The 26,485-nt window shown below is 34.2% G+C and overlaps 1 protein-coding gene across 6 annotated transcripts in view; it reads left to right on the top strand.

Moving 5' to 3' along the window:
• STXBP5 (syntaxin binding protein 5) overlaps positions 1-26,485 on the top strand; it is a 176,452-nt gene that overhangs the window by 32,983 nt on the left and 116,984 nt on the right. For all 6 annotated transcript variants that reach the window (XM_045066264.1, XM_045066262.1, XM_045066260.1 and 3 more), the window contains exons 5-7: positions 16,757-16,891; positions 18,902-18,965; positions 23,464-23,547. In XM_045066264.1, the coding sequence (XP_044922199.1) occupies positions 16,757-16,891; positions 18,902-18,965; positions 23,464-23,547 (283 nt within the window). The remainder of the gene's footprint in view (positions 1-16,756; positions 16,892-18,901; positions 18,966-23,463; positions 23,548-26,485) is intronic.

The following is a 26,485-nucleotide window of genomic DNA, read 5'->3' as shown; positions in this document are numbered from 1 at the left end:
TGGCTCAGACAAATTGTGTCTTAGACAGCTAAAAAAAGGTTGGCTTCTATAACATTATTGATTGACCTAGGAGGAATATAGAGTGGGAGCAGTTCTTTAAATCTAGAAATGAAAAAAAAAATTTTTTTTAGAAGGTAAATTACATTCAGTTCACCAAACATTAGGTGCTTTCTATGTGCCAGGGATTATGCTAGGTATTTAGGATAACAAAGATGAATAAAATGCTTGAATAGCTTACATCAGAGGCCCAGACATTAAATAACTATTACACAATATGGGCCAATGTCATTTTAGAAGGTTAAGTTAAAAACCCATAATAGAATAACTAATCCAATCCTTCAATTTTTTTTTAATATACTGACTTCTTTTAAAGGAAGACAGACATCAGTCATAAGGAAAATGCAAACTGATACTACAACTAGATATCACTACACATCTATCAGAATGGCTAAAATACTGTCTTGGATGTGACACAGTTGGAACTTCCCCTAGTCTGCTAGTGGGAGTATTGTTAGTCAATTTAGAAAATTTTTTTGTGGTATTCACATAATCCATGACCCAACAGTTCCGTTCCTGAACATACATGTATGGTAGGCAGAATTTTAAGATGCACCCCAAGATTTCTGCTCCCTGTGTCTGCACACCATCACACAAACACTAATCTAGGTGAAGGCATTTTGTAGATGTAATTGAGGTCCCAATTAATTGACCTTAGGATAGGGTGATTATTCTCAGTAAACTTAATTGAAGCAAGTGACAATAGACTCTTCCTGGCAGAGGTTCAGAGCCTGAGAGGGATATTCAGTACAAGGGATATTGGGTCCTACAACCGCATGGGACTGATTTCTACTAGCGACATGGAAAAGCTTCAGAGCTGATTCTTCCCAGAACCTCCAGAAAGGGACACAGGAATGCATCCTGGCTAATTTTTGTATTTCAGCCTTGTGAGACTGAATAGAGGCTCTGAGTCATACAGTGCCTGGACTTCTGACCTATAGAAACAAAGAATAAATGTTTTTGGTTTTCGTTTTAGTTTTTTGGGTGGTAATTTGTTAAAACATAAATAAACAAATACAAAAAAAAAAAAAAAACCCTAATACAGATTTTGGTACCTAGAAGTGAGATGCTACCATATCAAATATCTGAAAATATGGAAGTTGCTTTGGAACTGGTCAGTGAATAGATGTTGAAAAATTTGAGGAATGTGATAGATATGTCTAAATTTTTTTGGGTAAGCTGTGGAGCTCTAGATTTGGAGACTGCTGCCATTGAGAACTTAGAAGTGGGGAACTTGTTTTTGGAAATGAAGTGGGTCCTTGTTATATAATGGTGGGAAGCATAACGAAATTATCTCTTGCATAATGTGTATGTGATATTTAGTTGAGGAGATTACCAAAGAAAGAGATGAAGGAGCCACCTGATTTTTTTCTTGCTGCTTTATAATAAAATGCAAGAGAAAAAAAATGCAAGAGGAAAGAAAGAAATTGAGGGAAGAATTATTAAGGGAACCAGGACTTGATGATTTAGGAAATGCCTACACTGGTCCAGCTGGTAAAAAGATTGTTTCTCAGTGTGGCTTAGAGAAAACCTTGAAGGTGTGGTTGAACAGCTTTTTACTAAAAATCTCCTGAAGACAAGGGTCAAAGTATTCAGTTATACAAAGGACTCTTAACAGATTGTGGGTATGCTTCAAAGATTTTTTTTTTTAAAGATTTTATTTATTTATTTGTTAGAGAGATCACAAGCAGGCAGAGAGAGAGGGGGAAGCAGGTTCCCCACCGAGCAGAGAGCCCAATGTGGGGCTTGATCCACCGAAGACAGAGGCTTAACCCACTGAGCCACCCAGGCATCCCTTCACAGATCTTTTCAATCAAAACAAAGGACCTTTAGAATGCTTTAAGATGCACAGTTTGCAAAAATTATGTAGCAGAATATTGCCAGTGTGGCCTGAAAGACAATACGAAAAGAAAGGAGGCTGCTGCCAGTAGCAGGTGATAAAGGCTCCAGGCAAGTGCTTTCTTGGATGAAAAAGGCAGAGGGTGGAGCTAAGAGCTACAGAGGATTATTTCCAGACTTGGAAACCTAATTAAGAAAAATTCAACATTTGCCCTAGATTTCAAAACTGTTAAGGACCAGTGACTCCTTTTTACCTTCCACTTTTCCCCATTTTGAACAGGAGTTTCTATAATTGTTACCCTCTGTTTGTCCTACCATTGAATGCTGGGAGTCTTGGAGGCAAACTGTCTCTTTAGTTTCCTAGATCCACAGATGGAGTGCAATTATGCCCAAGAACTATGCTTAATGGGTTACAGTCAAGACTCATCTACAACAAATTTAGATGAAATTTGGGATGTTTGAGTTGATGATATTTTAATGAGATCTTGCACTTGGTATTGTAATTGGTTCAGACTTTAGAGATGTTGGGGTCAGGTGAATGTATTTTGCATTTGGGAGGGATGTGACTCTTCAGAGGCTTATGGGAAGACTATTAGAGGCAGGATCCTAAGATAGTCCCCAAGGTGTTGCCCCCTGGTATACACACACCTTCTAATTATTCAATCAGTTCTAATCAAGGTGCTGATGTGAAGGGGTTTTGCAGATGTAATTGAGATCCCAAATCATTTGACCTTCACACATAGAATATATATTAATTGGTTTTAGGTTTGGATTACCTGACTTAAAATGGCAGCAAATGCATGGATTTACCCTGGTTGGTTTGGCTCACCTCTGGAACTCAGTTTGGTTTAAGTGTCTCCTAAAGTGTATGGGTATCTTGAGGAAGGTATGAGCTCTAATGAATATCTGAATAATGTTAGAAAGAAGTGGACTGTGGAATGGATGTTAGGTAGGTAAACAACTGTCCACTGTATTTCACTGCCTTCAAAATGAAGTTGATACTCTTAAATACTTAGCATTCCCTTAAAGGTCTTATAAGGTCTATGACTCTACTTATTACCATAATTCATTTCACTATGCTTCTCCGTCTTTTTATGCATTATAATCTAGTCACCTTGACTTTACCTTTTTTTTTTCCTTTTTAAAGAATGATCTTCTCTCCTCCCTGTTTGTGTGAGCTGATCTCCCTGCTTCGAACACACTTACTATTCTTGTTCATGGTTAACTTGTGTTTGTCATTTCATTTAGTTTTTTCTGTAAGTTCCTTAGTCTGGGTTCTGTGCCTCTTTTGTATTACACCATAGTATCATGGTCTTTCCCTAAAATAGCACAATAGCACATACTGTTCTTACTGTAATTGTCTTGGTTCTGTGATTATTTTAGAGATTAGAACATAAACCGTGTGTGTGTGTGTGTGTGTGTATATATATGTACATATATATATGTACATATATATAATATTCTATATATAAAAATATATAAATTTTATATATATATATTTTTATTTCCATTACCAGTCACAATGCCTAAGATTTAGTAAATGCTCAAAAAAATTATAGATTGATCGTTACCCCATTGCATTTGCAGAAAATGGGGAATCTCTTCTTAATCTAGAAGGCATGATACTTCACAGACTGTGTGGGTTACCTGGGAGATAGGCTAAGAAGGAGAGTCCTCAAACAGAAAAAAATGAGAATATTTGCTCCAGACTAATTCTATATATAATCTTTATTGCTCCCACTAATAGATCCCAAACTAGCTAGGTTATTTGATTATCCTTGGAGTGCTACTAGGTCTTTGGCCCATAGCAAGGCTTTTAAAGTTTTTATTTTTTTATTTTTGTAAAAAGAGTGAGATGGAAGAAAAAAGAAATTTGAGTAATAGATTTCTTTTTACTGAACCAGCATGTCTAGGAGCTACAGCAAAATTCTATATATAATAATTTGGCAGTGATTTTGAAGATGAAGTTTTTATTTTCCTTTTCTTGCTTTACTGTATTAGCAAAAACTTATAGAAGTGTTAATGATATTTTCCATAGCAAGTATCTTTTTCTTAGTAATAATTTTAATAATATTGCTTCTAAGATTTTACTGTTAAGCATAATATAGGATGTTGGTTTGAGATAGAATTTTTTTTTTTTCTCTCAGATTTGGTTGTCAATTATGGAAGTTAGATTTTAATTGAATACCTTTTTAGCATCTTTTAAAAATTATTCTGTGATTTCTTACCTCTTTTTTTCCCTGTTGAACTGTGGCATTAATAGATGTCCTAATATTAAAGATTCTTGTGTGCTTGTGAAAATTTTAGAATAATATTGACAGTTCTTTCATTGTTAAGTATGATTCTTAATATATTTTTAAGACTTCTACTTTTTTTTTAAAAACAGGGAAATTTATTATTATTTTTTTAAAGATTTTATTTATTTGGGTGTGTGTGCATGCATTCAACAGAAAGAGAGAACACAAGTGGGTTATGGCAGGGGCAAGGGGCAGAGGGAGAGGGAGAAGCCGACTCCCTGCTGAGCAGGGAGCCTGATATTGAGCTCCATTCCTGGACCCCCAAATCATGACCTGAGCTAAAGGCGGACACAACTAAGCCACCCAGGTGTCCCAGGATATCTACATTCCTTTTTGAGGTTAGAATAGAACTTTTATTATTTTTTTTTCAATGTTCCAAAATTCACTGTTGATGCACCACACTCAGTGCTCCATGCAATACGTGACCTCCTTAATATCCACCACCAGCCACCCTCAAGCCCACACTCCCCGCCCTTCCAAAACTGTTTCTCAGACTCCACAGTTTCTCATGGTTTGTCTCTCCTCCAATTTCCCCCAACTCATTTTTCCTCCCCATCTCCCAGTGTCCTCCATGTTATTCCTTATGCTCCACAAGTAAGTGAAACCATATGATAATTGACTTTCTCTGTTTGACTTATTTCACTCAGCATAATCTCTTCTAGTCCCTACCATGTTGATATGTTGATAAAAAAGTTGGGTATTCTTCTTTTCTGATGGAGGCATAATACTTCATTGTATATATGGACCATATCTTCTTTATCCATTCGTCCATTGAAGGGCATCTTGGTTCTTTCCACAGTTTGGCAACTTGGTCATTGCTGCTATGAACATTGGGGTACATATGGCCCTTCTTTTCACTACATCTGTATCTTTGGGGTAAATACCCAGTAGTGCAATTGCAGGGTCATAGGATAGCTCTACTTTTAATTTTTTAAGGAGTCTTCACTCTGTTTCCCAAAGTGGCTGCACCAACTTGCATTCGCACCAACAGTGTAAGAGGGTTCCCCATTCTCCACATCTTCTCCAACACTTGCTTACTGTGTTGTTAATTTTGTCTATTCTAACTGGTATAAGGTCATATATCAATGTGGTTTTGATTTGAATCTCCCTGATGGCTAATGATGATGAACCTTTTTCTATGTGTTTGTTATCCATTTGTATGTCTTCTTTGGAGAAGTTCCTGTTCATGTCTTCTGCCCATTTTTTGATGTGATTATCTGTTTTGTGTGTGTTGAGTTTGAGGAGTTCTTTATAGATCTTGGATCAGAACACAGTGAGCAAACTCCTCAAACATATATATGAAGAGAAACACACACACACTTTTCATATTACAGAGGTGGTATTGCAAACAAACAAAAAAAATGCAGTAAATAAAAAAATGCTGTGATGACTCTTATCTAAATGGGATATTTATTTAAACTAAAATAAATTGTAAATCAGTTAAAGATTTTAATGTAAAATGACCACAGAAAAATTAAAACTTGGGAGAATGTTATACAGGGAGTATTTTTAAGATCTGGACAGGGTGTCCTTAAATAACATGCACAGAAAAGCACCAACTGTATTGGAAAGGATTAACAGTTCTGTATAACACACTTACCCTAAAGTTAAAAGACAAACCACATCTACAAAAAGAATACAAAATTCAGAGTAATTTGCATTGTACTTTTAAAAAATGGTAACTCCCCCCCCCCCAGTTCTTCATGGTTTATATGTGTATTTTATGAACATTAAGGAAAAAATATGAAAGGATATGTTATCCAGGTTATTAATATGACTTAGAATACAATTTGGAGGAGAGGCACACATAATTAAAAAATTAATAAAAAAATCTTTCAAGAGGTTCCTGGCTGGCTCAGTCCATGGAGCATGTTTTGGGTCTGAGCCCCATTTGGGGTGTACAGGTTACTTAATAATGAAATCCTTAAAAAAATCATTTTAGATAGTCTGTATGAATGTACAAATAATGTCCTATTTCTGTATATATATCTTGCTATATATATTGTGATAGATGTATACACACACACACACACACACACACACACATATTTAAGGAAAGAGAGAAGCTTTAATAATTAAAAATACACCATAGATTGGAAGATATTTAGAGTATACCTGTCTGTACAATAAAGGTCAATCTAATACAAAAATGCAAAGAAAGGTATAGTTAACAGTTGCTGATGAATACCAGCAAATTTGTTTATCATAACATATGTTATATAAAATACTCTGGCATTTTTATTTCTCAAGGTAAGATCATTAAAAACAGAACTTAAATTCACCACATAACAGGGACAGTTTTTTCAGATGTTATTTTGGTATAGATGATATATACATTTCCATATTTGTTATTCACTGTTTTATTTACTGATATTCAGTTTTTTTAAAAATAGTCATTGATATTAAGGTCTGATTTAACAAGAAAGGTTAGCATGATTTATTTGGACATATTTTCAAATGTTCTTTAATGTTTTATAAAAACCGAGATGTAATGAATAATACAAATGTAAAATGAACTTCAAGAATTTCTGAAGCTTATTTTTCAAAATATTTATTACATTGTACTGCTGGGTTATAGATATGATGAAGTTTTTTTAAAGTAGCTATGACAGTTTATCAGAAAAGATATGAGACTGTAAATAGAAAGGAGATCCTTTGAACAGATTTATAAATTGCTTTCAGCTGACTCTGCTGTTATTTTTAATACATTTCCATGTTCATTATTGCAAACTTAAGTTTTCTTCTAATAACAGGAGAGTAGGAAGGTACAGTTAATTTGAGAAAAATATCTAATACCTTCTTAAAATCATCTTGTGCATTCACTTGGTAAACATTGATTGAGATTCTGGTGCATGCAAATTCTGTGGTAAATTCTGGAGAGACATGGAAGTTATAACTGACTAAGGGAGGTGAAATGCCAAATTATAATGCAGTGGAAAGTGTGATATAATATGTAGTGAAATTTTCATGTGAAATTTGGAAGACTAACCAGCAAAAGGATGTATCACCACGTTTTTAAAATTTTAGGTAAAGCATTACAAAGGAGCCCATGTGAACAGATCTGTAGGATTGGTGGAAATTTCCTATATTAACAAAGGGCAAAGGGACTTTCTATTAATGTTCAGATGCATAACCATGAAGAAATCTCACATGTTTAGGGCACTATATCTAGTAAAACATGGCTAGTAGTCCCAGAGAGGATAATTTTAGAAATGTAGAAAAGGTCTGCTTCATGGAAGGCCTTTTATATAATTATAAGAAAGTGATATTCTCAACCTTTTTCCAACTTTAAATCTTTAAATGAATAACATTGTCTGAACAAGATACATTATAAGTGGGTATTTTTTGGTCATTTAGACCATCATATAGATAAGCTACAGATTGGTGCATTTCCTCCTATGTGAATAAGGATTCAGTGCAGGAGTAGAAACCACTGTAGGTATTAAGTATAAGGGGATTCAGTTTAGGAATGTAGCTGTTTACAAAGTACCGAGAAGGGTGCTAGAACTATTGAGTTTCAGGAATTACAATTACTGCCATACAACTACCTCTTGGTACTTGAATTTCAGGAATACAGCTCTGAATGCTCTTCTGTTTTGTTTTTTTTTTTAAATGTTCAGTTAGCCAACATATAGTACATCATTAGTTTTTGATGTAGTGTTCAACAATTCATTAGTTGCATGTAATACCCAGTGCTCATCACCACACATACCCTCCTTAATACCCATCACCTGGATACCCCATCTTCCCCACCCCTTCCCTTCTGTAACCTTAGTTTGTTTCCCAGAGTCCAGTCCCTCTCATGGTTTTTCTCCCTCTCTGATTTCTTCTCCCTCAGATTTTCCTCCCTTCCCCTATGGCCCTCTATGCTATTCCTTATGTTCCACATATGAATGAAACCATATGATAATTGTGTTTCTCTGCTTGCTTTATTTCACTTAGCATAATCCCCTCCAGTTCCATCCATGTCGATGCAAATGGTAGGTATTCATCTTTTTCTGATGGCTGAGTAATATTCCATTGTATATATGAACGGCATTTTCTTTATCCATTCATCTCTGCTCCTTCCACGGTTCAGCTGTTGTGGACATTGCTGCTATAAACACTGGGGTGATGTGCCCCTTCTTTTCACTACCTTCTTTTCACTACATCTGTATCTTTAGTGTAAATGCCTAGTAGTGCAAATGCTGGGTCATAGAGTAGCTCTATTTTTAACACCTTGAGAAACCTCCATACTGTTTTCCAGAGTGGCTGTATCAGTCTGCATTCCCACCAACAGTGTAAGAGGGTTCATTCCTTTTCTTCACATACTCACCAACATTTGTTGTTTCTTGCATTGTTAATTTTTGCCATTCTAATGGGTATAAGGTGGTATCTCATTGTGGTTTTGATTTGTATTTCCCTGACTACTAGTGAAGTTGAACATTTTTTCATGTGTCTGTGTTAGTCATTTGTATGTCTTTGGAGAAGTGTCTGTTCATGTCTTCTGCCCATTTCTTGACTGGATTATTTGTTTTTTGGGTGTTTGAGAAGTTCTTTATAGATCTTGGATACCAGCCCTTTACCTGTAGTGTCATTTGCAAATATCTTCTCCCATTCTGTGGGTTGCCTTTTAGTTTCATTTATTGTTTCCTTTGCTGTGCAGGCAGAAGCTTTTTATTTTGTTGAAGTCCCAGAAGTTCATTTTTGCTTTTGTTTCCCTTGCCTTTGGAGGCATATCTTGAATGAAGTTGCTGTGGCCAATGTTGAAGAGGTGACTGCCTATGTTCTCCTCTAGAATTTTGATGGATTCCTTTCTCACATGAAGGTCTTTCATCCACTTTGAGTTTATCTTTGTGTGTTGTATGAGAGAATGGTCCAGTTTCATTCTTTTGCATGTGGCTGTCCAATTTTCCCAGCACCATTTACTGAAAAGATTTTTTTTTCCCCATTGTGTACTTTTTCCTGCTTTGTCGAAGATTAGATGACCATAGCGTTGAGGGTCCCTTCTGGGATCTCTGTTCTGCTCCATTGATCTATGTATCTGTTTTTCTGCCAATACCATGCATGTTGTCTTGATGATCGCAGCTTTGTAATATAGCTTGAAGTCAGGCGTCATTATGCCCTCAGTTTTGGTTTTCTTTTTCAAAATTCTGCTGGTGATTCAGGGTCTTTTCTGGTTCCATACAAATTTTAGGATTGTTTATTCCAGCTCTGTGAAAAATGCCAATGGTATTTGGATAGGGATGGCATTGAAAATAGATTGCTCTGGGCAGCATAGACATTTTAACAATGTTTACTCTTCCAGTCCATGAGCATGGACTGTTTTTCCATCTCTTTATGTCTCATTCCATTTCTTTCATATGTATTCTGTAGTTTGTAGAGTTTAGAGTCTTTACCTTTTTGGTTAGGTTAATTCCTAGGTATCTTATGGTTTTTGGTGCTATTGTAAATAGAATCAATTAATTGAATTTAAATTCATGTAAAAAAAAAATGCTTTGGAATGCTGTATCAGGTCCCCACTGCTGTCATAAGTACCTCTTGCCATTCAGGTTTCCTTGAATGCCCTTGTCAGCAGAAACAGCAACAGAAAGATGGTCTGTGCCTGTCTTTTGCCTGAAGATCTCAAGAACATCCATTTAGTAGAAACTTAATCTCATCTGGAACTTTAGCTATGGAAGAATCTGGGAAATAGAAGTTTTAGCTTTTTCGTATCTGCAGAACAGAAAGGCATAGAGGAGAATGTGGAAGAGGATTCTGAGTAATAGTTGGCCAAATTCAGTACACTATAACTCTATACCCTTTTCCCAGATATACTTACACCAAGTATCACTAAAAATTTAGGGAGCATTATGGTAGAAGATAGGAAGCCATCAGAGTCTTCCAAGTAAGATAATGATGTGATTTCTCTTGGCTTTGAAAATAGTCAGTAATAATGGTTTAAATTAGGCCCAACCATGTGGATAGAGAGGTACTAAATCAGGTATATCTGATTGTTTTGTTAATTAACATAATAAATTCTCACATTTTATGTAGTTTATTTGTTCATTTAATGAATGAAATACTTATTACATAAAAGTGTGATATTTGCTGAGAATATAAAAGTGGTGGTGTATTTCCTGTCATGTTGGGCTGATTTAATGGGATATAAGCATGTAGAAGAGCTTATTTGTTCATATGTCCTTATGGATTAAATACATATGTGGTTTTTTGCCCTTGTTTATAGATGATTAATTTTAACATTACTTAGACTGCATGTGTTCTTCTGTTAAAAATCTTCCAAATTTGGTGCTTGTTGACTATATAGTACTTGACAGACTTACTAAAGCTAAATAGTGAATAGGAGATACATATCACTTCCTAACATGTTATATGTTACATTTTTTAAGTCCCTTAAGCAAATACAGAAATTATTGTGTTCCTAGTAACAACTTTGTATAGAATGAGTATATCAATTTTTAAGTCCTGTGGAGCAAACTAGAATACAACTCTATTTAGGTACACTCTGAGAGAATTCGACTTGATTATTTATTATTTCTAATACACTTGATTCAACCACATACTATTTTTTTGTTGGGGGGAGCTCCTTATTCATTTTAAGATTCCTTTTCAGGCTCAATTTAATATACTGTTCTTATACTATCTGATCTTACTAGTGTTTACTGAGTTTTAATGTCTTCCATGTGAGGCTCAACTATGTTGTTTTAATTATTTTCAGTATAACATTATGCTTTAATATGTCAGCACATAAATTTAAATTAACTTGTTCTCCTGGTATCAGTAAAAACTAAAGTCACTCTCATTTACTGTGATCTATATCACCTTATAATAAAAATCTTTATAACAAAGTGTTTGAAGAACAACAGTCATGAGTTTCAGCCAAATGGTAATGTTTGAGCTTTATGATAAATGCACTGGTGGCAGTCTTAAAATTTTCCCAGGGTCTTTTTAATTTAATTCTAAGAAATATAAGAATTTGTTTTTCCTGTATGTTTTTATAACTTCATATAAAAAGATTTTGGCTGAACAGATTATGTTAAATAACAGGTCAGTTATCTATTGCTTGCATATCAAAACATCCCAAAACTTGAAAGGCTAAAATAACAGCCATTTTGTTTGCTTACATTTCTGTAGGTCAGTACTTGAGGTGAACTTATTATCACAGGTAGTCTTTCCCCTGTACTCACTTATGCAGCCATAGTTATCTGGCTGCTCAATTGGATTGGATGATCTGTAGTTTTCCTTCCATGTCTGTTGGTTGATACTGGCTGTGGGCTGGGCCAGAGTCTCCCAACAGGTTAGTTTGGGCTTCATCATATGGTTCCTGGGTTCTAAAAGCATAAGAAAGAGAACAAGCCCCAGTGTGCAAGTGCTTTTCAAATCTTTGCTTGTGGCAGAGCTGCTAATGTCTCAGTGGCCAATGCAAGTCATAAGATCCTAGAATCAGTGTTGGGAGAGACTGTACAAGGGAGTGGATTCAGGGAGGGAAAGGAGATCTCTTAGGGGATATTACTGTAGTAGTATAGTGATAATTTACTTCATTGTTGAAACTATTTTCAGTGTTTCTTTGCATCTGTTGATCTAAACTCTTCAAGAAACCTCTTTGTCTCATGGCTATTTTGTGCCACTTGTTTCATGACTGCTTTTACTGAAAAATACTAGCTTTCTATTATGGGATCACTTTCATAGAATCATAAACAACAAATCTCTTTGTCTACACATATACGCAATGCACACATATACATGTATACATATATATACATCTAGATATGCATACACACACATATATATGTATACATACATATGTGTGTATCTGTATAGTTTTAAGTGCTCCAATCAGTGTGACAATAATACAATCTTTTCATCAATTTATTACTTTAAAGCCTGAACAGTTATGCTTTAAGTCTTCTTTAAACTTTCAACAAAGAAAGCTAATTTTTTTTAAAGATTTAATTTACCTGAGAGAGAGTGAGTGTGCCAGCATGAGTAAGGGGGTGCAGAGAGACAAACAGACTCCCATCTGAGCAGGGAGCTGGACACAGGCTTCGATCCCAGAACTCTGAGATCATGACCTGAGCCAAAGGAAGACACTTAACTGATTGAGCCACCCAGGGACCCTAGATTTTTATTTTATTAAACAATGAAATATAGTCATTTTGTATAACAAATACTAAAAGAGCCCATTAAATATGTATAATAAGTCCAGTTTGTCTCAACAACCAGTTTTATATTTTGGTGACTGATTAAATTGCCCACAAATATATAATCTTTCACTTCTTAGTAGGTCATGTTGATTGAGTTGCTTTTCTAGTAGTTTGTCTTGGGGGACCACATTTTCTTATTGACATTTTCCTAAATCAATGGCATGGTGTTTTATTTGGTTGCAATATGGAATTTTAGTTTTCTTACTATTTCTATTCTCATTTGTTCAGAATTTGCTATTTAAGAAATTTTCAATTGTAATAAAAACATTTGACTTCCCCCTCCTTTAACTGAGTCAAATAATGAAGATAGTTATGGAGCAGAGTAATTTTCCCGTTATTTCTATAAAAGACTCATTCTATGGACCATGTTAAAGTCTTGATGATGGATATTAAATGAAAATTTTAATTAAGTTCCTTCTTCAAATGTTAAATAGTAGTTTGTTTTCACTTCCACAGAACAAAGATGCTTTAAATTTTTCAGCTATATAAGTTGGTTTTATAATTGAGAAAAAACTTATGATGGCAGCTAATATTGAAAAAGTGAATCTATGGGAAAGTTCCAGATATTTTGCTGAACATTGAAAAATTTATTCTTACTTCGTTCCCTTAAATATTTGAGAAAAAACTACAGTATGCTGTTGTACTGGAAATAGAAGATGGGATTGGGAGGGAGACAAACCATAAGTGACTCTTAATCTCACAAAACAAACTGAGGGTTGCTGGGGGGAGGGGGTTTGGGAGAAGGGGGTGGTATTATGGACATTGGGGAGGGTATGTGCTTTGGTGAGTGCTGTGAAGTGTCTAAACCTGGTGATTCACAGAACTGTACCCCTGGGGATAAAAATATATGTTTATAAAAAATAAAAAATTATATTAAAAAAATATTATATGACTATATCCAGAATCTCTACTGTTAAAGTATAAGTTTAAGTATTTGAAGCATATTATGTAAATAATTTTGTAAGAATTAAAGTCAAAGATGGGTCATGTAATTGTGTTAAGTCAGTAACTACTGCTTTGTAGACGTGAAGAATAAAGAAGAATTGCAAAGTAGTGGAACATATCCAGAAGTTGGGTGTTTCTGATTTTGTTTTTGTTGTTATCTGGTCATTATTTTGGCTTATTTATGTTAAAATTATTTTCCAATTTTCAAGACGTTTTGCTCTATTCATGTTCTAGTTTATCACACATTTCGAATGAAATGGTTGTTTTTATGTTTATTTGTTCATTTTATACCTGGTTTGTTGTTGCTCTTTTATGTACTTCAGATAGTTAAAATTTGCCTTGAACTTCTAGTTGGTAGACTATCACTTAGTAATAATTTGCTAACATTTGTTGAACACTTAATCTGTTTCAGGGGCCATTTTAAGTCTTATTTGATCCTCAGTGGAACACTGTCAGGGTAGATGTCCTTTACTGCTTTGAAACTGAGGCTCTGAGAGATTGAGTGGTTTACCTAAATTCTCAGGCTCATGAGCGACAGAGCTGGAAATTGAATATAGGCAGTCTAATTCCAGAGCTTATGCCTACATATTATCAGAAAATCACATTCTTTTTTCATAATCGCTAAATCCACAAATCTCTGAAAACACAAAATTTTAAAACAGCTTTATTGAGGGTATAATTTACCTACAATAAGCTGTACATACTTAAAGTGTCAATTTGATACATTTTCACACATATATATACTCACGAAACTGTCATCATAATCAAGGTAACAAACATACAAATCACCCCAAAATGTTTCCTTGTGGTTATCCCTCCCCTGTTCTGTTTCTAACTTCCATCTCCACAATCTCCAGGTAACCATGATCTGCTTTCTGTTAAAATAGATTTGTTTGCATTTCCTATTGCATATAAATTATATATAAATAGAATTATACAGTATGTATTTTTATCTGGCTTTTCCCCCTCATGATAAGGACTTTTGAGATTCATCAGTGTTTATGCACATATTAGTAGTTTATTCCTTTTTACTATTAAATAGTATCTTGTTATAGGTACATAACAATTGTTCATCTATTTACCTGTTGACGGACATTTGGATACTTGGATTGTTTCCAGTTTTTGGCTATTATAAAGCTGTTATGGAACATATGTGTATAAGTCTTGTATAGAGCTATGTTTTTCTTTTCTTTTCCTTGGGTCAGTGCCTAAGAATGGAATGGATCCATCATAGCGTATTTTTATGTTTAACTTCTTAAGAAACTGCCAGTGACTATAGTTAATAAAAATACTATATTTTATATTTGAGAGTTGCTAGAGGAGTAGAAGATCTTAAAAGTCCTAATTACAAGAAAAATAAAACTATATGGTGATGGATATTTCAACTAGATTTATTGTGATCATATTGCCATATATACACATATTGAATCATTATGGTGCACATTTGAAACTAATATAGTATTACATGAAAATTATATCTCAGTTAGAAAAAAGACTGCCACAATTATACTTTAGGATATATAATGCATTTATGAGATACTACTCCCATTTTAGGTGATATGCATAGCTTGCATTATGTACTTCTTTACAATTTGGAAAATTCAGGGGCGCCTGGGTGGCTCAGTGGGTTAAGCCTCTGCCTTCAGCTCAGGTCATGATCTCAGGGTCCTGGGATCAAGCCCCACATCAGGCTCTCTGCTCGGCAGGGAGCCTGCATCCCCCTCTCTCTCTGCCTGCCACTCTGCCTACTTGTGATCTCTCTCTGTAAAATAAATAAATAAAATCTTTAAAAGAAAAAAAAATTTGGAAAATTTAGAATTCTGAAACCCCTATCGCCCTAGAGTTTTCAGAAAGATATTTTGGACTTACTGCTGTGTGAAGTAAAAGGGTACTATAAAATGTTTTTTTGATTCAGTAGACATTTCTCTGCTTTAGTTAAATTTATATAAATCCCTTAGAAAGACGACCTGTTACTATATAAAACCCTTAACAAAAAAATACAGATAATGAACCTTAATTATCTAAATGAACATTCCCTTGAGGAAATAGAACATGAGTTGCATGTACATTTATTTGATAAGTATTTTCATCTTGAAAATTTTCTGTAATGAAATTGTGGTAATGGGAATAACAACACTGTTTACTATATCTTGCCTAAAACCTAGTGTCCGTATTGACAGTCTAGCACTGGTTATGATTGTGCAGTATTTGAAGTGCTGTGCTATGGGAATTTTAAGTAGTATATTTTGAGAGACATGATAGGTTGTCTGAAAAGAAAGACCATGATATAATTTCATAATATACTGATTTTTTTTACTAAAAATAAGTGCTGCAAAAAGAACAAGATAATGTCCATTTTTTTTAAACTTTTTTTTTTAATATTTTATTTATTTATTTGACAGAGAGAGATCACAAGTAGGCAGAGAGGCAGGCAGAGAGAGAGAGAGGAGGAAACAGGTTCCTTGCTGAGCAGAGAGCCCGATGCGGGACTCGATCCCAGGACCCTGGGATCATGACCTGAGCCGAAGGCAGCGGCTTAACCCACTGAGCCACCCAGGCGCCCAATAATGTCCATTTTTGATTATGAAGTCAAATGAGCTAAAAATAGAAAGTGTTTGAAACTTTTGGAATGATAATAAAATTTAATACATGCATGTAAATTATAATTTGTTAATCCAGGCCTATCATATCATCATGACATAGGAAGAGATAGTTATCTAAGCCTCAGTGTGGAGGATCTCTGCCCTCCCTGAGGCTTACAAGTTAGTGAGGAAGGTAGATCCTACCTGTCTTAAAAGTCTAGCCTAATAGAGATGCAAAGTATTGGGATTTCAGTTTGAATAAAGATGGTATTTGAACTGAATCTTGAATAGAAGAAAAATACCAACTGGAGGAGCATTTTGTCTGGAAGGGATAGTAGGTACAAGTGATGAGAAAGATTAGTGTGTTTAATAACTCCGAAGAAATGTAATAATACTTTGGGGTCAGTCTTAGACTCATAGTTTGTGGCTTAATGGTTAAATTTGTGATGTGCCTCATGGTGTGATGAGCACTGGGTGTTATACATAACTGATGAATCATTGAACACTAAATCTGAAACTAATGAGGTACTGAATGTTGGCAGATTGAATTTACATTAAAAAATGAAAAAAAATTGTGATGTGCCTAAGTAGCACAATGACTGACATAGATTTGAAATGCTAACTTTAAAGCTCATCTTTCTGTCAAGCCATGCTGTCTATTTACTGTAGGGTCTTATGTTTGACATATAAGTTAAGTTTGCATATTAAAAATTAATCACAATGAGTATGTAAATCTGGTTGTATGTCATTTTTACCTTTCCTAAATTATATATCATGATTAACCCTCAAATGCAATTAATAAAATTTACAGACATTTTTCTAATTACCTTTTTGGATATACTTTCTCTTGCAGGGTTACATTTTGCCATCTGCCTTTCCAGAGTAAGTGGCTCTATGTGGGCACTGAGCGAGGTAATATACATATTGTCAATGTGGAGTCCTTCACACTCTCAGGCTACGTCATTATGTGGAATAAAGCCATTGAACTGTGAGTTTGAGCACATATTCCATGTCTGAAAGTGTCAGTACCATATATGATATCTTTGTATAATAGCTAGTTCGTAAATCCATATGGAATTAAATATGTCAGACATTCTTGATATTAAACACAGTTTATTAACCTTTTCTAATTGTTATTAGCAGTTTGTAAGTTTAAGTCTTTATAGATAGAAGAACATATGCATATATGACATGTGTATGTCTGTACAAGCTGTAGCACAAGTTCAATGAAATAATTCTTAGGTGAAAAACACTCCAGGTTTTGTTTTGTTTTCCCTGTGTTTTTATCTTCTGGTTATTTTTCTTTCAAATGCTGCTCATACCCCATTGGGTTGCCTCCAATGATTAGAAAACATTGATCTAAACTTGATATGATTTAATTGACAAATATAATGTAAATGTTTGCAGTGTAATAAATACAGAATTTGACAGTTAATTTCCCCTAATTGTGATATAATAATTGTTTTAACATCAAGAACATGGTTGAGCTGTAAGGCTGTAAGGATCCTTAGCACCAACTTTGCACTCAGTGTTAAAATCTCATCTTTATATCTTACCGCAAGTTATTTCTTATATTATTTAGACATAAAAATCAAAATTTAAGGATTTTGGCAAGGTTAATTTTCAATGTTTTTTTTTTTTTTTTTTTTAATAAATAGTTCTGTGTTGTTTCATTCCACAGGATTTGACATTAAAGATAAATTGGTAGCATCTCTCTTCAGTAATGTCTTGGTGCACCTGTGATAGTGTATTAAACTTGGTTTTCTTTCCTGTGACAAGGATGTTATCATATCTCACTCCCTTAGTATAAGGTGTGGGTTTTGCTCTCTGTTCTGTGAATTGATCATGATATCTAGTGGGTAGGCTTAGTGCAGATGTCTTTATGGTTTCACAAAGATCTCTCATCAACTGGACTGGTGTCTCAGCCCTCGGAATTTATGAATAGGGAGGTGCTTATTCCTACTCTGTGGGCATAAGTTCAGCTCCATTCTTAGCTGTATGACTTTTTTTTCTTTGACCAAGTACTGGATGAGATGCCCCATTTGGAGGCTAGAGTTGAGTAAAATAAGATAGCAAAATTTTAGATGATTAATTAAAATATTAATTAATAATATTAATTTAAAAGTATTAATTCTGAGGATTATACCATGAGAATAGGGTTTTTTTTATGTGTGTGCTAAAATCCTTAATTGAAGATTCTCTCTTATATAGAAAGTATACTTATAAATTTTGCTGACTTGTATCAGTGTCACTGTTTTTCTTTCCATTCCCTTTTTTTTCTTTTTTTTTTCAGTTTTTATTTAAATTCCAATTAGGTAACATACAGTATAATATTAGTTTCAGGGGTACAAAACAATATGGTGTTTCAGCACTTCCATGCAATACCCAGTATTCATCACAAATGCACTCCCTGATCCTTATCACATATTTAACCCATGTATTTAACCCCTATCCATATTTTTCTTCTGAGTCCTATCTTAATCCATATTAAGAACTATACATCTCTTATACATCACTTACTGAATTGTTTTCCTCCTTAGTAAATATATATTTATTTTTCATTCATTGTTTTCATTGTGATGAATATATAGTTGTATTGAAATATTTAATTGAAAGTCAGGCGTAAGTCAGGCGGAGAAAGACAACTATCATATGATCTCCCTGATATGAGGAAGTGGTGTTGCAACATGGGGGCTTAAGTGGGTATGAGAAGAATAAATGAAAGAAGATGGGATTGGGAGGGAGACAAACCATAAGTGACTCTTAATCTCACAAAACAAACTGAGGGTTGCTGGGGGGAGGGGGTTTGGGAGAAGGGGGTGGTATTATGGACATTGGGGAGGGTATGTGCTTTGGTGAGTGCTGTGAAGTGTCTAAACCTGGTGATTCACAGACCTGTACCCCTGGGGATAAAAATATATGTTTATAAAAAATAAAAAATTATATTAAAAAAAAAAGAAATATTTAATTGAGAAAAAAACTTACTGTTCTGTTTTAGGTCATCTAAATCTCATCCAGGACCAGTTGTCCATATAAGCGATAACCCAATGGATGAAGGAAAGGTAGAATTTTTTTTCTAAAAATACATATTTATTAAATGCATGGATTTGGGTATTTTTTAAAAATAAGTGTTCTAGTATCACATACATTTACTTGGCAAAATTGAGATTTCTAGCAAAAGTTGTATGTCAAAGACGTGTACTGGTTTATTTATATATTATGAAGAACAAGTGAAATATTTAGAATAATTTACAATTTAAAGAACAAAAGCCCCTAAGACAGATAAAATTTAATAATTACTTATAAAGTTATTAATTTATTTTTAGTTTATTAATATTTTCTGGTAATCCTGGCAAAAACTGTTTTCTTTTGGTTTTGAATTATTTTCAACCTTTATACAATTTTTGTAATATTTATCACATAATGCCTTATGTTAGAGTTGTCTATATCTCATCTCCCTTAAAATTTTCTTCTTAGATAGCCTAGATTAATTATATATTTTTTAAATAGTACTTCATTTTTTATATTCAAACCAGTTTCATATAGTCAGTATCTAATTGTTGTTTAGACTTGTTAATACACTTAAAAATAGAGATTATGCCGAGTGAAGTAAGTCAAGCAGAGAGAGTCAATTATCATATGGTTTCACTTATTTGTGGAGCATAACAAATAGCATGGAAGCCATGGGGAGTTAGAGAGGAGAAGTGAGTTGGGAGAAATTGGAAGGGGAGGTGAACCATGAGAGACTACGGGCTCTGAAAAACAATCTGAGGGGTTTGAAGTGGCGGGGGGTGGTGGGAAGTTGGGGTACCAGGTGGGTATTATAGAGGGCACAGATTGCATGGAGCACTGGGTGTGGTGAAAAAATAATGAATACTGTTATGCTGAAAATAAATAAAAAATAAATTACAAAAAAGAAGTATGGATAAAATAAATCTGAACCATTAATGTAGAAAAAAAAATAATAATAAAATTGCCTTTTCCATGAATCTCTTTACTAATTCAATCTCTTAAGTAGTTCTATTTAATGATATTTCTCTACTTATATAATTTTATGATATTAGCCTACATAAACACCAGGATGTTTATCACTATCAGAAGTCAGTGAAATGAAATTTCTAGATTTTGTAGAGGTTTTTTTCTTCCCTCAGTTGGTGGGAATGGTCTAGCCTGTATGTGAACACTATTCTGTTATTTGCCGGTAGGAAAATAAAAGGATAGCTATACTGTTTGGAGTTAGCTTGTAATCATATAAATGCATGTTTTGAGGGAAACTTCACACAGAGCAAGTTACAGTAGCCTGTACATACCTCCACTCCATTTTCCTTGCTACAAAGTTCTTGTATAGAAGCCAAGACTTCTGGTGGGAGGCATGGCAAGAGAATTGAAAACTTCCCTCCCTTCTACCCGGATTCAGTAGATAAGGCATTTCAGTCCTTTCTATGCAGTGTCTCTTTTCTATTCAGTCTTATGACTACTAACGTTCAAGGTGTTCCAACCCATTGATGAGCCATTTCCACATCAATCTTCTTATAATGCCATTTTAATATTATTGCTCTCCTGTTAAAAAAAGTTTTCAGTGGTTCTACAGTAGCTTACAAAATAAATTTCCTTAAAACATAGCCCTAGGTTTTATTGTCTTTCAGAATATCTTTATCAGAATGCTGTGCTGAAGTAGTTATTTTCTATATTTGAGCTGCTCATTAATGCCTCTATGGCTCCTTTATGTGAGTCTCCCTCTGTTTGAAATGCTTTCCCACTATTCTCTCTTTGCTGAATACCTACCCACATTATGAAACTCAGATTAAATGTATTTCTTTCATGATATCTTTGCTGATAATCCTGACTAAAAATGCTTTCTTTCACTTCCAAATTCATTAACACCTTAGTTGTACAAGTTTTATAGTATTTGCCACATATTGCCATGTATTAGAAATATGTGCATATCTCACTTCCCCTGAACTTGAAAGACCCCCAAAAGCATAGAGAAAATATTTATGAAGGTTTATGTTTCCCATAGTACCCAACATATAAATAATAATGCCTTAGTGTATACTTAATTTATTGTATAAATAAATTTTGTATAATGCTTATTATTATCCTCATTTTTTTGAAACCTGGTATTATGTTATTCTCCTTAGTTTCCGGAGTTAACCTCACTCAAACATTTTTGAAATACTAAGGTACTAGAATAGATAATATTGTCTAACCTTTGATTTCTAATAGAAAAATCCACTTTATATCAGTGACTCTACTGTTTTCCAAAGATCTCTGTGACACTGTGTTGCTAAAGAAAGGTATAAAGTGACAGGGCAGCTTCCTCCAAAACTAACCTTATGGTAGACGCCACCACATTAAGCAAAGGTTTTAGTGAAGGAAGTTAGGTATTAGTGTAAAATTACTTATGATGATAACAGTAATAACTACCACTTACTGAATTCTCCTTTGTTTTGGGCACTGTGCTTTCTACTTTATATGCACTATTTTATTCTATCATCTTAACAATTTTTAAGTTAGTTATCTTCCCTAATTTACAGATGACAAGGCAAAGACTTCATGCGATTTTGTGTTCCAGAGGTACAAAGCTAGATATCAGTGAAGCTGGGATTTTGAATACTGATTCTTCTGATTTCATTCCCAGAGTTATTGATGTAGAGAGTTAATTCATATTCAGCATGCCCATTAATGCTTTTATGAAATAAAAAATAAAAGGAAACTAGCCAGCAGAATACCAATTAGTATCTCTGAGTTATGAAAGATTCTAGTGAGAATAAATACTATGTCTTTAAGTTAGCTTTTTGATTTTTTAATACTTAGAGGTTATGTGGATTAAAGCCTAACCTGTTAGCATAGATTTCTAACATTCTTAGGATGTTAGAGCTGGCTGAAGGGGGTTAAAACTTACTATAACCCTCTTGTTATTAAGATCTGGATGGGTAAAATTATTTCCTTAATGTTACATGGCTTCTAAGTAACAGATGTTTAAGACTAGAGCTTAAGTGACCTGTACCCTGAGCCAATCCAGTGCTCAGTTAGTCACATGTCTAAGATATTTAGAAGGACTAGGAAAAGATAAAGGAAACAAATACCAGTTTTTCCTAGGAGTATATATGTCACATTGCCTAGGCAAGAACAATTTATGTAGCAAAATTAACTGTACTTCCTACAAAGGTGAGGAGAGTTTTGTTAGCTTCAGTTATTGCCCCTCCAAGTATCCCTGTAGTCTGAACTCCACTAAATTGCTATTTTATTAAAATTACTGGGTTTGGGGATACCTGGGTGGTTCAGTGGTTAAGGGTCTGTCTTTGGCTCAGGACAAGATGATTAAGCCCCACATCTGGCTCCCTATTTAGTGGGGAGTCTGCTTCTGCCTCTGTCCTTCCCCTCTGCTCATGTTCTCTCTCTGGCTCTCTCTCAAATAAATGGAAATCTTAAAAAAAAAACAACAAAACACCTAGGTCTGCCCTAACTATGTTCATATCCCCAGATTACATGAAGAAGTATTGGCTACCTACTAATCATATATGTATTCACGAGATAAACATTTATTGAGCATCTCCTGTGTACTAGGCAGGATATTAGAGACATATAGGTGAAAATGCATGTGCTAACATAGGAGAAGGAGGATCTTAATCTATCTAGAAGAATTGGGGGCTGGCTTACCCAAGGGAGCAATACTAAATTGGGACTTAAAAAATGAATAGATCACTCAGTGAATAAAAGAATAGGAGGTTTCAAGCAAAGGGGATATTGAGATTTGAAAAATGTCAAGGTGGAGATTTGTGGGCAGTAGAGGTTAGATATTCATTCACAAAAAAACATATTAAGTACCTACAACATATCAGTCAAGCTCTGTGCCTTATGGTAGTGGTGAACAATATAAGAAGAGTCCTTGCCTAAATAAACTAGTGTTATAGTCAATAAGAGAATTCTGCTAAGGAAAAGGCCATTATTGTGTAGTGACCCTTCAGATTAAAAAATGTACACAGTGCTGTTGGAACACATAGAAATGGGATTGATTTATATTTGGTAGGTCAGGGAAGGCTTTTTAAAGGAAATGATAGCTAAAACAACATTGGAAAAATTAGTAGGATTGGTCAAAGAGGATAACTTCACTGTCACCACTGGAAGTAAGAGTCTGAATCTTATGAGAAGGATCTAGGCTAGATATAATTTGGAGCTTTTCAATAGATGAGTCAATGACATTGCCTGATAATGTTTACCTTAGGAAAGTTTGTAAACTTTAAAGCACATACAAATGTTAATTTTTATTTTAATTTATTATGTTATATTAATGAAAATATACACTCAGGACTTCAAAATGTTACTATTTTCTTTCTCAATAATTAGCTATATAAGTTAAGTCCATAATCATCAAAGGCATATAAATATGCAGTGCACTATTCTCATTTGTCATTCATGTGATTGTCAGTGCAGATGTTTAATTAATTATAACTTTATCCTTGAAGATACAAATGATAATAGTTATCTTTATTGTCAGCATATAAATGTTTCACATAATGTCATTCCTAGGTCATGTGAAATTGTCTTTTATTACAGCTTTTGATTGGCTTTGAATCAGGAACAGTGGTGTTATGGGACCTCAAATCAAAGAAAGCCGACTACAGATACACGTATGATGAGGTAATACTATTTTTACTAATCAAATATTATTCTTGTCATTTTTCTAATTCAGAATAGATTCTTTAAGAACTTAATTGGTGATTTTAGTTGAGGCAACCTTTGTAATTGCAGTAACACACACACACACACACACACACACACACATAAATAAAATAGATAATCCCGTATCTCAAATGATTTAAAAACAATCTCTTTTCCATTCCTGTTATTTGGCCATCTAATCCCCTTAATTCTGGTACCCATGTGACCAGATTCTCATGTATTCTTCTAGAGGTATTCTGTCATCTATAAGCAAATTAATAAATGTATCCTAAATAAATCCTATTTCTGTATTATAGACAACTGATAGTATACTGTAGACAGTTATAGTTTTGCTTGCTTTAAGATCCAAATAAAGATTAACTGTGATTGATTAATGTCTTCTGTGTTTCTTTTAAACTGTAGGCCACTCCTCTTACTCTTTGCTTTCCCTTTCTTATTTCATTTCTTCCTTTTGGCCATGTATTCACTGAAGATAGTTTCTCAAAGACTAGATTTTTCTGATTCCAGAAAAAATGTTCTCATGTTCTAGAAAAATCTAGGGCTTAACACTTGTGTTTAACATTTTATTTTTTTTTTACTCCCCCTTAGGTTTCCTATAAAATAGATAGGTTACTGAGTCTTGACCAAATTCAGGTTCATTTTTCATTTTTAGCCAGCTTTCTTCTTAAATGATGCTGATGCCCTTCTGTCAGTTGGAGTGTTAGTGTCTGTGAGGTTAGCACCCAGTGCTGTTCAAAGCCTAGATTTATTAATACATACAGGTTGCAAAATGAAGATGTTCTAATTCTGTAATTCCTTCTCTTTTCTTAGCTCAGGCACTTTAGTGTAAAGAGAAACTTCTCACCTACTATTTGGTTAAATAGTAGTATAGTTAATAAAGGAAAGCATAAATGATTCTTATCTTTTATTTCAGTATTTATTCTAAAGGGGTTCTGTAATGATCCCAGTGGTGACCAATCTGTTCTTCCTTTTAGTTTCACTATATACTTAAAGATTTAAACATATTTGATGCACTTCAATACACTGACGTTATTGTCCTTTTTGATTTTCAAATTCTCCCATTTTGGTCATGAACCACCTCCTTTTGGTTCCTGAGTTCTTTTTTGATAATAGTCTTAGATAGCTTCCCTGCTTTATGTTACAAAAAGGTATTAACTATTAATCTTGTATATTTTTGTTTCTAACCTAGAATAAGATTTTTTTCTTATGAAATGTGGCTTCTTTCAGTGTGAAATGATATCTAGTAACTATAATCTGAGGATTAGCAGGGTCACAATTTCTAATTCAATGAATAGAGGTAGGAAATGTATAAGTGGTTTTGCTTATTTTTAAGACAAAATATGTCATGTCTTCATATCGATGCGTTCAGTTACTTAAAACAGCAGATTATATTGAGTAACTATAATAATACTTGGAATACTTCATAAATGTTTGTATGTGGTCTTTGTAAGCATGGCTAAAAGAATTTCCTTTGTTTTCATAGCTGCATACTTTTTGTTTTGTGTTTTATCATGCTTTTTATTTTCAAAGTTTTTAGTTAGTAAGCACTGTGGTTCACTAATCAAGATCCTAAAAATATAAAAAAGAACATTTTTAAAAAATTTTTTATTTTTTATAAACATATATTTTTATCCCCAGGGGTACAGGTCTGTGAATCGCCAGGTTTACACACTTCACAGCACTCACCAAAGCACAAAGCCTCCCCAATATCCATAATCCCACCCCCCTTCTCCCAACCCCCCACCCCCAGCAACCCTCAGTTTGTTTTGTGAGATTAAGAGTCACTTATGGTTTGTCTCCCTCCCAATCCCATCTTGTTAAACAAAGAACATTTTTAATAAAGGTCTCTTTTAATCTCATTGGAAGTTTTGTCCTGTAAATCTATTTTTTAAACTAAAATCAGAGCAGATTTTAAAAATTCACCTTTTTTTTTTTGTTTTGCTTCTTATGAATTTAGATAGTGATCTTGGTTTTAGCCATTATAGAGTCACAGTGACTGGATTTACCCTCTTGCCTTAAACAAATACTTGGAAAAATACATGAAACAAAAAATAATTTCATGTATTTTTAGAAATTAGATAGCAAGTAGTAAGAACAGTGATTCCTTAGAGAGGAAACAAACAAGGGGAGCCATTTAGTTGCCTTAGCTTATGGCCCAGAGATTTTCCAGGTCTCAGTACATAAAGAGGAAACCTAGGTGGGAACTCCACAGTTGCTCTGAATTAAGGAAACAGAATTGGGAATTTGGGGGAAGCTGAAGTGTTTGTAGCTAAGACAAGCTACCAAAGGGTAGTGAACTACGTAGAGAAAGAGAAGTGTACAGGGAACACCCTACCCTGAGTTTTAAGGTAAATACTGATTAGTGTGTGACTGTGAGGCTTAGAAAAGATCCATCAAAAAGGAATAGGCAAAACAATTGTAGTAGCACACAGGGCCAAGAATAGATTACATTAGTAACAGAGTGGAGAAATCTTGTAACGCACAGAACATCAGGAAAAGTACTCAAAAGGTATTACCTCAGTAGTGGGGCTACACTAATCCCAAAGACACATCTGGAGGGCCTAACAAAGCTTAAAATCAAGACTTGAGAAGTCTAAACTGTTTTCAAATAACATAACTACTCAAAAAAGCTCAACAAATATTATAAGGGATATAATAATAACCCACCATAAATTTCACAGTAGTTAGCATCCAAATAAAAATCTGAGGCATAGAAAGAAGCCAGAAAGTATAATGCAAAATGAAGAGAATTCAGTCATTAGAATCAGACTCTGAAATGGCACAGGTGATAGATTTAGTAGGCAAGGATATTAAAACAAATGTTACTAAATAGGTTCTATGTGCTACAGGAGGTAAGTGAAAGTATAAACATGTTCAAAAGAATTTTTCAATTCTT

Source organism: Mustela putorius, unplaced genomic scaffold (genome assembly GCF_011764305.1).
Source record: "Mustela putorius furo isolate JIRA1106 unplaced genomic scaffold, ASM1176430v1.1 tig00003863_pilon_pilon_pilon, whole genome shotgun sequence".
NCBI lineage: Eukaryota > Metazoa > Chordata > Mammalia > Carnivora > Mustelidae > Mustela > Mustela putorius.
This window is presented reverse-complemented; position numbering and strand designations above follow the sequence as displayed.